Below are 16,104 nucleotides of genomic sequence, written 5' to 3'. Positions count from 1 at the left end.
ACACCTGGCCCCTGAGGGCCTCGGCGGCGGCCGGATTCGGGCGCTGGAGGCAGGAGAAACCTTCCAGACGTCCGTTGCCGCTGGATACCGGAAGTCGTCTCCTATATTATATATTTTAGACTACAGTGGCTAAGCATAAACCCAGTAAATCATCCCTATGTGAACCAGGCTATCACATTACATCTCAGTAGTGTTTGTTTTGATATAACATATTAGTAAATTTGGTTGGTAATTTTTTGATTTATATTTGTGTTGGGTAACTCAGTCTAAAGCATTTAATTCTAAGTAGGCACATATACTGCTGAGTTCTATGTTCCACTGAAGATAGAGGCTTACTGTAGAGGAAACATGCACATATTAATAGTCTGAATACAGCATCACTCACAAGCAGTCCAAAATGAATAAAGAAATACTTATTTCACAGAAGACATAAAATGGGGAAAAATATAATTCAGTCTATTCCCTCAGTAAAACAAGATTTACAAACTGATCCTGATACTTATTTCCCTGCCTCTCTCTCTCTCTCTTTTGTTCGTTCTTTTGCAAAAGGAAAGAACTAAACCTGGTCAACAGTTTTAGGAAACTGAAATGAGAATAATTTTCAGTGCATGTAACGCTATAGTCTTAAAGCGATTTCCCTTAAAAAGGGAACACAGAAAGAAATGATAAGATTTGTATATGTGTATATACTGTCTTCACATTATTTCAAACTGCGTACTTTATAAAACATCTCCTTTATAATAATTCCCTCAACAATGCCAAACTATTTACTAAATCTGCACTACTATTAATCTTCTCATCATTCCCATCATCCATCTCCTTCCACTTATGACTGTACGACTGTTGCTTGTATCCTTACGATTTATATTGATATTGTTTCCTTGATTGTTTATTTGTACCCTATGACTATCATTATGTGTTGTACCTTATGATTCTTGATGAACGTATCTTTTCTTTTTTGTATCCCGAGAGCATATTCACCAAGACAAATTCCTTGTGTGTCCACACTTGGCCAGTAAAAAATTCTATTCTATTCTAGTGTCTGAAAAAGTAAAATGAATGTTTCTACTTCCTACCTCCATATCTGATTCAGATGCATATTGTGCCCAAATTGCGATAATAGTATGCCCTTTGTTAGAGAAACATTAGTGGCTTTCTAGTATAAATATTATTTCTATGATTTTTTTCTTACAGCAATTGAAGCTCTCAAACCTATATTCCTGAGAATTATGTCAAGTACAATTACATGAGCAAAAACTAAGATTTAAAAAATCAGTAGTAAAAATGAGTAATTGCTATACCAACTGATACAAAGCTGCTTATTAACCCTTTTTTGCATAATGAAATAACATCTAAGCTCACCTAAGAGAAAGTCCCTTTAAAAGCTATGGATATATGTACACAAAGTTTCAAAGCATATATTATATATTTTAGACCTCAGTGGCTAAGCATAAACCCAGTAAATCATCCCTATGTGAACCAGGCTATCACATTACATCTCAGTAGTGTTTGTTTTGATATAACATATTAGTAAATTCGGTTGGTAATTTTTTGATTTATATCAACCAAAGAAATTTGTGTTGGGTAACTCAGTCTAAAGCATTTAATTCTAAATAGGCACATATACTGCTGAGTGCTATGTTCCACTGAACATAGAGACTTACTGTAGAGGAAACACGCACATATTAATAGTCTGAATACAGCATCACTCACAAGCAGTCCAAAATGAATAAAGAAATACTTATTTCACAGAAGACATAAAAATAGGGGAAAAACTGAGCACAAGATATGAACACAGGAAACAGCTTATTAGTACTTCACCATGTTTGTCAGCTTCTTTGTGGCATCTAGCTAGCTACTAGGAAAATGTTTGTTCTGATCTAGCAGAAGCTATATTTACATTTTGGCAGGCCAAATTTCAGCAGGTGGTACAATTAGAAGTTGTGTAACATTTTCTAGGGAGGAAACAATTCCCTTTCATATAAAAGACTTTCTTGTTTTATTTTCTAAGTAACCTTATTCTCAAATCATAACACCTGATATTGATTCTTAAGTAATTTTATATTTAAGTGATCAGATGACTGGAAGTATCAAAAAGCACCTCTAATTTTTTTTTAATGGAGTTAACTGTTTCTTTTGGGGATAGGAGTTCTGGGTCTACACCTATTTAAATTTTCCATGACCTTTGGATCCTGTAACTTAAAGCATTAGTTTCATCAGTACCTCATTCTGGTTAATAAGTATTCTCCATCCCAGATAGAGTTTACTTCATGTCAGTGGTTATGCAAGAAGAGAAATACTTTGAAGATAGTCTGTAGATTCCATTAAAAAGTCAGTCAAATCTTTAGAAAATTCTTCAAAAGTGCCTGCTTCACCATTATATTCTTCTGGGAGAAGGCTGACTGGAAAATGTTTCTGGAGTCCATATGCAAAGTTATTCCCATGCAGATGGATCTGCAATTAGATAGCAGATAAAATCAGATAACCACATGAAAGTTAGAAATAAAGTACCACGAAAATGGATTCCCACACTGACCCAGGAGATTGGATCTGAAAGTCTAAATAGACCTTTTCAAGTCTACAATTCAATGAATAGAAATATATACAGAAAATGTATATAAATTTATATAGAGTTGAGATAAGTGGACAAGGTAGGAAAGCAAATCTCTTACAGCCTTCCATCTGAAAGTACTTCTCCCATCCTCCTCCCACAGCCAGCCAATACAAGCTTTAGCTCAGAATTGAGCTAAATTCTGGGCAGAGGGTTGGACTAGAAGACCTCCAAGGTCTCTTCCAACTCTGTTGTTGTTGTTGTTGTTAATTAACACTATCAGAAAGAAATATACAAATATATAAACGTCATATATTTTACTTTGTAGAGTAAGAGCTCTATTCTCTTAGATGTGTATCAGATTTAAATTTGTTGGTCCACTTAGGGGTAAAATTTTGAAAATATAAGATGGAAGAGACATCTTCAAGAATGTTCATGTAATTATGTGGTATTAAATGATTACATGATTGTTCCAGAAAGTGCTGCAAAGGAAAATCATAATGTTGCAAGCATGTAGTATATTTTTATTATGAAAAGAAGGAAATAGGCAATAGCGGTATTTATCAATCTCAGCAACTTTAAGCTGTGTGTGGATTTCAGTGGCCAGAAATCCTTAGCAGCCAAGTTGCTGAAGTTCAGAAATGCTGGCCAAGACACTGGGCTACTTTATACATTTTCAAAAATGAGTTTGACTTTTTTTTTCCTTGAGAAGAAGTAAATGGCACAGTGGCAGATCGGACAGCGCTCCAGAGGGTCAACGTCATTGCCCAGAGGATCATTTGTTGCCCTCGCCCATCTTTGGAATAGCTTTATAGCTCTTTATAGCTCCTGCTGCCTCAAAAAGTTCAAAACATTCTTAAAAATCCATCTCATCCTGGGAACCCTTTTTTGGAACTATTACCATCTGCCAGGACAATAAAAACAAGGACAAATAGGCTGAAAAATAGCTTCTATCCCAGGGCAGTAACTATACTGACTTCTACTGTATAGTGCAATATTAACGCAATATATGGGGTTTTCAATTTAATTGTATAGAATGTGAACGATGTGTGTTTCAGTGGTGTGTTTCTACTGGTTCACCCTGGTTTGGGCAAACCGGTAGTGGCGGCGGCAGGATGCTCTGCTCACCTGTCTGGACGTCATCATGAATGCTCTGCGCATATGCAGAAGCACCATGCGTAAATGCACGTTCCAGTTCCGAACTGGTAGCGAAGGTAAGTGGAACCCACTACTGGTGTTTCTGTGTTTTATTTTTATAGCTATAATGTACACTAGATTACTTGGATTTTTTTAAAAAAGTACTCCCAGCAATATTTCGGATAAGAATATTTTACATTCCTATCATCAGGAAATAACGATTTCACTTAAAATTATTCAGCAGTATACATACACTCAGCAATAACACCTTTATCTATGAACTTGCATATTGTTTTGAATTGATACAATGGTGGGGGTATACGTGGTTTCCTGTTAATTAAAATAATAAAAGAGTTGTTGATTCAGCATGGAATGGATGTATTTATTTCCAAGAAAAAGGTGTTGGGTGCTGAGATAATAAGGGATCAATTCCATAGCAAATAAGAATTTGTGCTCACTTACCCGTGCTTTGAGTTTTTCAGGAAGGAAATGCTTAATTAGATTAAAAACATGGTAAAAAATTAGAGGCTCTCTAACCACGTGGATTCCTCGAACTTTTATTGGGAAACCATCCTGCCAAAAAGGGAAAAATAAGAAAACAAAATAGATGTGAGTTTGTTTGTTTTTGTGCCTTCAAGTCAGTGTTGATTACCTGGAAAAATGTCTTCCAGGTTTTTTTTAGCAAGGTTTTATTTGGAAATGGTTTGCCAGTACCTGCCTAGGGCTGAGAGGATGTGCCAATATCACTCAGGTGGATTTGAGTTTAAGGAGGAATTTAATCACTACATCAAATTGGCTCTAAATAAAAGAGTGCTGATATTCTAATGTTTATACTTACATAAGCAACATACATGAAAATATGGAGCAGGCAGTATATAGGCTGTTGATTTGAGCTCCTAATTTGACAATTTGGTTGCAAACGTTTTGTCACCATTCGAAGAGGCATCAGTGTGTTTTGACTTAAACTCAAAATGACTCAAAAGGCACTGACGATGTCTCCTTGAATGGTGATGAAATGTTTGCAACCAAATTGCCAAGCTTGGAGTACAAATCAACAGCCTAATTACCAACCTGAGCTACTATATTTCAAGGTCAATATATTCAATATAGAAAACAATTCTTTTGAAAAGGTTTTACACATCATTGTTTAAACTAGGGGTCTCCAACCTTGGCAACTTTAAGACTTGTGGACTTCACTTCCCAGAATTCCTCAGCCAGCAAAGCAAAGCAAAGCTAGCTGGGGAATTCTGGGAGTTGAAGACCCCTGGTTTAAACAGGCAACCATACCTGTCTTTTGAAGTATGTATGGACTGTATTTATAGAACAATTAATGAATGCTGAATTGTAAGGTGAGAGAATTGACTTCAGAATTGTATCTATTTCAGACATACCGTTCACATTATTAAGATCTTGATTATGGACTACCAAAAGATATGTTTAAATTAATTTAAGCAGTTGTCAACTGAAGCGCACTGAGAACTATGGAGACAATGTGAAGTTATTGACTACAAGCCCAAGACAGTACACATCTTTGCCTTATAAGCAAGTTACAATGTCAACCAATCCAAGATGACCAAGCTCTATCTGAGCTTATAATAATACAGGACAAACCTGTACCAGGTTCGCCTGGTACGCCAGTTGCGCCCCTTTCTGGACCGGGATGCCCTATCCACGGTTACTCACGCACTCGTGACGTCTCGCCTGGATTACTGCAATGCTCTCTACATGGGGCTCCCCTTGAGGGGCATCCGGAGGCTACAGTTAGTCCAGAATGCAGCTGCGCGGGTGATAGATGGCTCCCATATGACACCTATCCTGCGCAGACTGCACTGGCTTCCTGTGGCCTTCCGGGTGCGCTTCAAGGTTTTGGTGACCACCTTTAAAGCGCTCCATGGCATTGGGCCGGGTTATTTACGGGACCGCCTACTGCGACCGAATACCTCCCACCGTCCCGTGCGCTCTCACAGAGAGGGTCTCCTCAGGGTGCCGTCAGCGAGGCAATGTCGTCTGGCGGCGCCCAGGGAAAGGCCTTCTCTGTGGGGCTCCCACCCTCTGGAGCGATCTACCCCGGACTTCGTCAGCTTTGGACCTTGGACCTTCCGAGCTTAAAACATACTTATTTAATTGTGCAGGACTGAGCTAGATTTTAAATTTTGGGTTTTAAATTGGGTTTTATTTCTATTTTTAATTGGACGGGCTTTAGAATAAGTTTTTTAAATGTTTTATATTGTATTTATATTCTATTTATCTGTTTTTAGTGCCTGTAAACCGCCCTGAGTCCCTTGGGAGATAGGGCGGTATATAAATACGATTAAATAAATAAATAAATAAATAAATAAACCTGGAGAGAGTGAACCCAGCAGTGTTTGTATCCAAGCAAATCTTTGCACCGTTCTTCTTCACACCTAGCTGCCTATATAGAAGATTGACAAAAACCAAAATGGGGGCAGCCTAGCAGACATGTTCTTTATTCAGTTTGAAGAGGGTTTAATTTTGAATTGTAGCATAAAACTATACTGAAAAGGTGCCATCTGCTTCAATTCAGCTACCTGATTTTAGTTCTTGGAAATTAGCACAATATTCCACAGTGGAATAAATAAGAATAAAGCTTACTGTGAGTGTAAATGCTATTTTCTTGGTCACTGCTGGAGTGATCTGAAACGCATGAGCAAATTTCCATCCTTGGAGATCGAAGATTACCTTGACTCCATTCCGTTGGGTGTCGGGCTCTCTTATAATAAGCTCAGATAGCATAATACTTACACGAAAGAGATCATATACTGTAAATATATTAGGGTCCCATTGTGCTAAATGCAATAAATATATGTATAGAGAGAGACATATGAATTACTTAACAATAAAGCAATTTTTCTGCACAAAGTGAATATTTTGTCTTAAATAAAATTCTGGACTGGGCAACAGAAATAATGGACAACATTAAAAAATTTATTTATGTTTTCCAAAACTTGTGCATCATGAACTATTCCAGGCACTAGGTAGCCTTAATAGCAATCATGATATAAATGATTTTTTTCAATTGATATGACCTTCCTAGTAACAAGCAATGTATAATCAATATTATGAAACCTAATATATAAACACAAATAAGAAACACCGATAGTATCTATATTGTGAAAATGTCAAATTAGGAGTCACAATTTAAATACAACCTTACCTAATAGGCTGTTTCACAGAGTCTATCATAATTATTCTTGCTAAGAAAATAGTTACAACAAATAAAGATAAGAGAGTGATAAGCATTACTACAAATGTTTACATCATTGATTTCAAAGATTAAGGCTGAATGGATGAGACAAGGAAATGAGATACTGGATTATATCCCATCAACTCCAAATCTGTCAGTTTTTGATAGGGGAAAGAGTGGGTTATCTTAAAAAGTTGTCTAACAGAACTTTGTTTTTCTTATTTTCCCATTGCTAGAAAGTAGGGCTTAGATAAGACAGATTAAAAGCTACCTGTGGTTACTTTCTTTACCTGTGAAATTCTATTCCAGTAGTGCATTTAATCTTCTTGACAGCTATCAAACATAGAAATGCTCTCTGAACTGCTTATATTTTCTTGTATTTTCAAGAGAATTAAGAACTGCTTAACTCTAATTGGATTATATTTAAATTTCTTGAAACATGTAACATATCAGCGAGAGAGACTGAAGTCTGATCAGATGCGCACCTAAATATTTAATTCAGCCTCATTAAAAGCATAGTCTCTGTGTTTTATAATCTACATTTTGCTCCCAAGGCTTCCAAGTTGCTTGTTCAAACAAATTCTCTTTCTTCATTCCCTAGTTTTTAACTGATTATTGCTTTATGGCTGTGTTTATCTCATTTTTTTCCTCATACCTTAATAATCAACAGCTCACAACAGCTCACAAAAATTATCTGTAAATTATCTGACTGAACGTTGGCCAAATATTACTGCTGATTTCAGTGTAGCATTTGCCTTAAGACCTCCCCCTTTCCAAGTTGTTTGAAAATAATCTTAATAAAGGTACAGATGTAAGATTCATTTAATATACAAGCAAAGCATTCATGAAAGAGGTGTGGTAGTGTCATGGTTAGAATGCAGAACTGAAGGCTACTTCTGCTGACTGCCATCTGTCCACAATTTGGCAGTTCAGTTCTCACCGGCTCAAAGTTGACTCAGCCTTCCATCCTTCCAAGGATTCATCCATTGCTGGGAGCAATATGCTGACTCTGTAAACTGCTTAGAGAGGGCTGTAAAGTGCTCTAAAGAGTCTAAGTGCTATTGCTATTGTTTTATATGTCATAATAATGAACTCAAAAGGTAAGGGAACAGAAAACACAAACTATTTTGGGTGGAATTAAAAAAAGAGAGAGAAATTAAACAACTTTCCAGAGAAGATAATTATTTCTCTACCAATTAAATAATTATCTATGTTAGCATTAAGAGAAATGGAAATAAAAATAGATTATGCAGACCAAATAATGAGTTTTCAGATAAACCAGGGAAATGATGAAAAAAAGATATTGAAATTACAACAGAGTGATACTATAATAACAGATAATGTGACTATGCAAAAAGCATTTCAATATAATTCCAATCTATATAAAGGAAAAGAATTTTCCTGGAGAAAATAGATGAATATTTAAATTTTAAAAGCTTTACAGAAGATGACAGAGAAACAGGTTATAAATAGACCCATAACAATAAAATAGGTTTGTGAAGTTATAAAAGAAAAAAGACTAAAACAGGAAACGAAGGTCAGTTGTTCCCTAAAGAAAAAGGCAGAAAAGGAGAAAAGAGAAAAAAACCCTTATACAGACAGAGAGAGAGAGAGAGGGAGGGAGGGAGAGAGGGAGAGAGAAAAGCAAGTTATCAAATATGGTCCAGTGCAGCTGCTCATCCTTCACTTCTCCAGCTGGTAAAATTTAGGTTCTTTTTGCAGGCATTTTTCTACCCTTCTTAACTAGCCAAGAGAACCTGAACCACAGATTTCTTCCCCTCAATCCCAGAATCAGCAATTTCACTGAGCAAAGGGCAGTGGAAGGTGCAATGGAGGCGGCCTTGGCTGCTGGTCCTGATCCTAAGATTTTAGGGTAATTTAGCCACTATCCCTGTATGTACCTTCTCTCCCTTCATCATCCTTCACTTTGGTGTTAGAAACTAAATAGGATTATCAACATAAAGGTTACTTGCCAATTCTATAAATAACAACTCTAGAACCACTTGGATCCCTGTCTTTCAAAATTCCACAGTAGCCTGCTTGCAACAAGCTAAGAACAGACGATGGATGTAGATTTGCAGTTACTTCTGGGCATTCCCTTCTCCATTTGTGGTAGTTTTTGAAAACCTAAGAACAGAAATAATAAACAGAGATGGAAATGAGATAACATAACAGCATAATTTCATACATATATAATTTTATGTATAATAATAGCATGATATCACCTACTAAAAGTCTGGATGTTACAAGCTTAGATTTATAACATTTTTCTGTGAGTTTATGTCTTTGAATTCAGAGGGAATTCAATAGAAAACAGAACTCTCAGAAAAATCTATGTACAACTGCAGTGATTGGTATTGTGGGCCGCCAGCAGCCAGTGAAGCTGGCAGCAGATTTGGAAAATGAGAAGGTTGGGGAGGAACATGGGCCAGTCCTGGAGTATGGGATGATGAGGGCTTTGCATTGAAAGCAGGAGGGGGCCAGGGCTGTATGCCAGTTATCTGCCTTCGGAGTCACGACATCAGTGAGGCAGACGAACAGCTGGAGCCTTTTCCCAGTGTGCACATGCACAGAGTTGCCAGACAAAGGGAACAGCTAAAGAACAGGGTCAACTTGGGAGTAAGGCAGTGGTGGGATTCAAATAATTTAACAACCGGTTCTCTGCCCTAATGATTTCTTCCAACAACCAGTTCACCAAACTGTTCAGAAAGTTAACAACCGGTTCTCCTGAAGTGGTGTGAACTGGCTGAATCCCACCACTGGAGTAAGGTCACAGGTGGGTGATGAATGGCCCCTCCCAGAGGGAATGAAAAAGGAGTGAAAGGGGAATAGAGTTTATAGGAGACAATTAGTTTGCTTAATTCCTTTGTGACTCCTTGCCAAGTTTTGAAGATATCCGCCTGGCAGCTCTCCAAGCCAGATAAGGTCTGTGACTGTAAATTCTCCCTTGAAAGACTTTTCTGGATGTGAATGAGAAGAATTCACAGTAACTTAATAAAAAGGATTTTTTGTCAGTTCAAGGAGTCTGCTTCGTGCTCTTGGGAAGCCTAGGTCAGAACAATGGGGAATTTTATAATCTATATACCTACATGTTTACTCAAATGAGAGATTATCCTGAATTTAAGAACAAAAGAATTATAAACAAAGGAAAGCAAAGTGGGAAATGCTTAGCTTCCCTAAATTCTCAGTCTAACTGGAATTAATATTAGCAATTCTGCCTCATTATAAATGTATTTTATGTTTCAAAATTATTTGATCTCCATTTGCATATTTCAACCATTGTCTCTCTCACAACCATAAAATCTCCTCCTGCACCTAAGCAAAATATATATATATCACCTCACACATGCATTCTGCTCTCCATTTCCATCAGGGGGAAAAAGTGGGAAACAAAACAAGAAAGAGGAACAAGTAGTTGCACTGGGAAGAGAAAGGTAAAGCTGAATGGAAATGACAAAAGGGGAAGAGGAAACTGGATAGGGAAAAGTAGGAATAAGCCATTGATTGATTTTGATGATGATACTCTGTAAAGTTGGGCTCGACTCTTACAGACCATCCAGATTGCTTTTCTTCATGATGATGTGACCCTGGGCAGTGGGCCATACCGAGCCGTGGCCTGTTCAGAACTGGGTTGTGGAAATGGCTGGCCTGTGTACACATATGTGTGCACAGCTTGACTTGCATTGAGTGGCAGGCCGATGCACATGCGCAGCTTGACTTGTGTAACCAATGGGCCAGTGCACCTGTGTCTGCACACACAGCTCAACTTGCACGACCAGCAAACCGGTTCCCCTCTCCCTCCCTCCCTTCCTGCCAGGCCACTTTGACATATACATAGGTTGGGGACCGTTGCCCTACCTGATCTTTCAGGTTTTTTAACAGTGTGCCCATTGTCATTGTGAGATCATCTACCTTGCTGCTTATCACACTCACCTTCCTTCCTTCTATCTTTCCAGCATTACAGCCTACTGCAGAGAACTGGTTCTTTGTGTAATATGTCAGAAGCAGGATAATTTGAGCCTCTTCTTTTATGCTTCCAATGAAAACTCTAGGTTGACTTGTTTAATAATCCATATGTTTGCTTCCTTGGCTATCCACAGTATTCTCAGGAGTCTCCTTCAACACCAAACTTCAAAATTGTTTATACAGATAGTCTTTAACTTATGACCGATCACTTAATCTCTGTTCAAAGTTCCAATGGACTGACTTGGGGATACTTACCACCTAGATTCTAAGTTCCAATGGTGATCCCTCCCAGCAGTCACCTGACTGCATTTCAGGCACTTCACAACCAGGCTGCATTTACAGCCATTTGCATGATCCTGTAGTCATGTAACCACATTTTATGACAGTCTTACAAAGTCTGCATTTATTTCTGATTTTCAGCAAAACCATGCCCATAGACAACCATTAGTTTGCTTTACAACTATGTTTACTTAACAACCATTGTAGAAAATTCACTTTACAACTGTCATGAGTTACGACCATGCTGGGGAAGCTCCATTACGGTTGTAACCCAAGGACTACTTGTAAGAGAGAGATGGGGGAGGGGAGGAAAAAGAGAGAGGGGGGAAAAAGAGAGTGGGGAGGAAGAGAGAAGAAAGAAAGAAAGGTTGTGTTTCTATGTTTAAAGCTATCATAGCTAGTGTGCAACAATTCAAATGGCAACTAGTGTTCACTTAGATTTTTGCAGTTTAAATAATTATTTTCGACCTAGTCCATTGCCCTGATTCTAACGCTACAATCCTGACTTTTGGAAAGTTTCAGATACTTTCTTGTCTATGTCTATGCCTGTCTATGCCTGTCTGAATGCTTATTCACCATGGACTTATTTGGCTTTACCTCTTGGTAAATGCATTTTACATTTTGCTTACTTTTCAAGTAAGACATTTCATAGAATCACTTAGCAGATATAATTGTCAAGTGCTCACAATGCAATCACAGGACTGTGTGTGGGGGAGACAGACAACAGAAACTTGAATCTGGGTTGCAAGTACCTTTTTGGGGGTCTGTAACAACTATAGTCACTAAGTGAAGATTATTAACCGGTATTACACACACACATATTAAGACATGAAATTTCCATAATCTAACATTCTAATTTAAAGCTATTCAAATTTAATACATCAGAACAAATTAATTTTATTCTGTGAAGCTAGTATGTAAGTGGTCTGTGGAATGGCGCAAACTGGTTACAAACATCAAAATGGGAGATAAGAGCAAGAAGTTGTCTAAATATTTCCATTGGTTATTTTTTGCATCATGGGTTACACATAATGGGATCAAGCAAACTTTAATAACACTGCCATCTAATCTTCATTATGGAAATAGGAAGTTTACCTTAGTGACATCCATACTTCGGATTGCTAAAGCAAAACAATGCTTTGGAGCATGTTTGGGCAAGCACTAAGTTGTTAAATGAATATTATTCCAGATTCACACGAGAAGGTGTAGGTAATGTAACCACATAATTCTGGTAGATACTACGGGACCACTATGCATTACAACAACCTTTTACCTTCAGGTTTAAAGCATTTCACAAGCTTATTCTATCCAACTACAGTACCAACGTGGGATATTGCAGATTATGGCAATTATGTAGGAAGATCAGAAGGAACATTTGAATGAAGCACAATGAGTGAGGATTAGATTTTAATAAAAATAAGCTATTATTGTTGCTAAAACTGACAATCAGTATGCACAGCTGCATATTACCTTCATAGACTGCAATATATTTTCTGTCTCTGCACTTTTACAAATAGGCCAGGGAAAGCTATTGGATGCAATAGTAACAACAAATTGCCTGTCCCAGGCATAGTAATAAAAATGCCAATGCACATAAATTTCTTATTGAACAATATGAGTTAGGTTGGAATCAAATATGTGCTTAGCATGGATTGAAATATCAATATAAATAAATGTTGCTCTGTGTAGCAATATTAGTTGCAGCTTGATCTGATCTGAGTGCAAGTTACAGGAAGGTTTTGCAAAAGGGGAGTTGGAACATAAATTAATAGCTCAAAGCTCTGTATTATCTGTTAATGCATGGATCCCCAGTCCCCGGTCCGCGAACCAGCACCGGTCCGTGGGCTGCAAGGAACCAGGCAACACAAGCTAATAAAGTCCTAGTTGTTCAGGTGTGGGACCAGGCAGTGCGTGAAACTATGCCCCCTTCAGTCCATAGAAAAACCATCCTCCATGGAACAAGGCCCTGGCATCCAAAAGATGGGGGATCGCTATGTTAATGGATTCCAAGGTTATTATTTATTAAATTTACATGCATGTTCACATGATGACAATAAATTCAGACAGCAAAGTTCGGACTGAAGTTTTAAAGGAGTAAATAAAAATATTTGCAACTGCGTCTTCTATCGTATATCTAACACAGAATCCTTCTCAAATAGAGCCAGAACTGTATACTAGAAACATCTGCAATTTAAAAAAAAATCATGATCAATTCCTCCCCTGTCATTGTCTGCTTCATATACACTATAAAATTCCCAATATTCTGAGGAAGTTTGAAATTTCCAATATACTTTTGTTATAGGTTTTTGAAACTGATGGCTTTATTTTTCAAAGAGCAGTAAGAATATGAAAGATGAGAGCAAAACTTTGAAAAGCATATAAAAGGACAGAAAAATGACAGAACATTAAATAATAAACGCATAACTAAGTAGTAACAATAAATGAAATGTCTGGGAAACAGAATATTTGTCTTTCTTTATTCCCCTTTCTCTTCTTGTGTCTGCTTTCGCACAACTATTGTGAAAATAGGTATTTGTATTTGTGTAGGCTTACTTCTATTTCTTTGAAATATGGTAATCTGTATCTGGGTTGTGCAAACTCAGCATTTCACTTTGAATTAAGATGACATGGGAAAACAAAAGCTTATTGAGGCAGAAATAAAAACAGGCAGACAGGGAAAACAGTGGCATACATGCACTGCATGAAAACATGAACCCTGTCACTATTTGTATAATTGTAGTTTTCTTTCTCAGCATCTTTCAGGAATCTGAGAAATTGCTCAGTGCCTTGGCTAATTGTGCGTCCACATTTTTAAATTCTTCTTTCGGCTTTTTATTGTCTTTTCTATGTTTGTTATTGCTTTGAGGTACAAAGCTGACAGAAATTATTACTATAGCTGTCTTTAACAGCACAAAAAAGCTAGAAGAAAGACAAACTAAATCCTACTAGACGAGTGGTGCTTTAAAAAAGCAAAGATAGGCATATGCTTAAAGAAATCTGAACTGGAAAAACAAGGATCAGTGCCACACTAGTGAAGAATGGCTTCCAACTGATACAAAAGCCGCCATAAACTTGTGTAGAGGAATTTAGCTCTGGTCATTGAGAAGGAAGTGAAGAAGTTAAATGGTTGCTAAGTGCTGGGAAAGCAGAAAACATGAAAAAAATACTCTGAAAGAAAATGTTCCTGACTTGACCAATGCTATCCTTGGAAAGGCTTTCAAAATTCTTTTAATGTGTCCTATAAAATAAAGTAGCATTCCTGGAATCCCTGCAGTGAATATCTCATGACCTGGCCCATGCTCAAGGGCTAAAGATTAAGAATGACAACTGTTCAACAATAATGTCTGTAGAGAGTCTCAGGTCATAGTTGTCCCAAAGGTGCGTTTTCAAGAGGCAACTGAACTTTCTAGTTTTTCTTTGAAGACGTTTCGCTTCTCATCCAAGAAGTAGGTAGCCCTACTTCTGGATGAGAAGGGAACCGTCTCCAAAGAAAACCCAGAAAGTCCAGTTGCCTCTTGAAAACGCACCTTTAGTTCAACAATAATAGATTTCTGGATACCCAAGATTTTGCAGTTCAATATTCTCTCAAGAGGAAAGAGTAATTTGAAAACAGATGAAGGTAGCCATCATGAAGTAAAAAACCAGTCAGTGCTTTAACTCCTGGTTAGGTGAGGTATATTTTTCCATTGTTGTCCCCTTGTCAATGTTTTTTTCTGATGGGCTTCAACTTCCCAATCTGTTTCCTAACCCTGCATTTTCCTTGGGGTCACCCACCAAATTAATCACCAGTCCAGACCTTGTTTTAGCTTCAGTCAGCTGTTGGCACCTATTGAGCTCTTTCATAGAGCAATTTACAGAATCAGCAGCCCAATTCCAATTCGTGGAAGTTTGGGGAAAGAGAAGAGCAATGCTCAAATTTGCTTTTCTGATTTAGGCCCCGCTTTTCTAGTGAAGTAGATGGAGGCACTGGGCCGAAGGTAGCCGAGGATAAACAGGGGAGCTAGAGGGTCTTTATAAGCTGGTCACCTTTCCAGCGCTTTAGCATGGAAGGATCTGTGAGACGATGGCGAGAAAGAAGAGTCCGAGCCAGACAGCGAAGCAAAGTTACCTGAAGAAACCCGCGCGCCAGTCTTGAGCTAGGAGGGGAGGAAGCAGGGAGGGAGGGCGCTCGTGTTCCTGTTCTTCTGCTGGGGACCAGGGTCCCTTTACCTTCCAGGCCAGGTGGCTGTCGAAGTCTCGACACCGCAAAAAGCGGATCAGGCAGGCGTCAGAAAGGTCAGACTGGCGGACCTCTAGCTTCTCTTCCACAGCTCTGCACCTCAGCTCTACCACAGCGGCCCGCACTGGGGGCGAGTCGTCCGGCAACTCGTTGAGGTTAACCGGCGGGCAATTAAGCTGGTCTTGGTCCATGTCACTGCTCTAAGCGCCCCTGCCCGTAACTACTGGGAGAAGAGACGGACGGAAAGGAGAGCTTCGCCCTGTAAACAACTGGCACCGCCAGAAAAGCGCTGTCGAATCCATTGCGAAAAAAAACACCAAACCGATACTCGATGCCCCTCCCCATGGCAAATAATAATGGCAGCATTAGGACGGTCCACGCTCAGTTATTCCAGCTGCCAACTGCCCGGCTGAGACAGACGGCGCGGGGAGGAGCACCTTGCGCAACACGGGGGTGGAGAAGCAAATGACCTCAGTTGGGACAGTCGAGCCCGGCTGTCGCCAATCTCCGAGGCTACTTACTAGCATGGGCGCGGAAACCTAAGCCAGCTTCTTAAACCAACTTTTCTCTGAGTAGTTAAGCAGACCCCGGCAGCTCTCCCCGTGTTATAGAACTCTCGGTAGGATTGGGTGAATTCACTTAGAAAGTTAAATGCTCCCTACCTATAAACAAAGCTAGAATGCGCTTTGTTTAATTTTGGCTTAAACTGTTATCGGCGTAAGCTGTGTTATAGTCAAGATCTCTTCG

The 16,104-nt window shown here is 38.6% G+C and overlaps 1 protein-coding gene across 1 annotated transcript; it reads right to left on the bottom strand.

Annotated features, from left to right (window-relative positions):
• Nucleotides 1-861: 861 nt before the first annotated feature.
• TTPA (alpha tocopherol transfer protein) lies at nt 862-15,893 on the bottom strand. Its single transcript, XM_058175496.1, has 5 exons — nt 15,348-15,893; nt 8,867-9,020; nt 6,302-6,495; nt 4,151-4,261; nt 862-2,454 (listed from the first exon to the last, which is right to left on the bottom strand). Exons 1-5 carry the CDS (start codon nt 15,546-15,548, stop codon nt 2,281-2,283), a joined length of 834 nt encoding a protein of 277 aa, XP_058031479.1. The 5' UTR covers nt 15,549-15,893; the 3' UTR covers nt 862-2,280.
• Nucleotides 15,894-16,104: the final 211 nt, after the last annotated feature.

Source organism: Ahaetulla prasina, chromosome 3 (genome assembly GCF_028640845.1).
Source record: "Ahaetulla prasina isolate Xishuangbanna chromosome 3, ASM2864084v1, whole genome shotgun sequence".
In the NCBI taxonomy this organism is placed as follows: domain Eukaryota; kingdom Metazoa; phylum Chordata; class Lepidosauria; order Squamata; family Colubridae; genus Ahaetulla; species Ahaetulla prasina.
The sequence above is the reverse complement of the archived record's forward strand: the minus strand, read 5'-3'. Positions and strand labels throughout refer to the sequence as shown.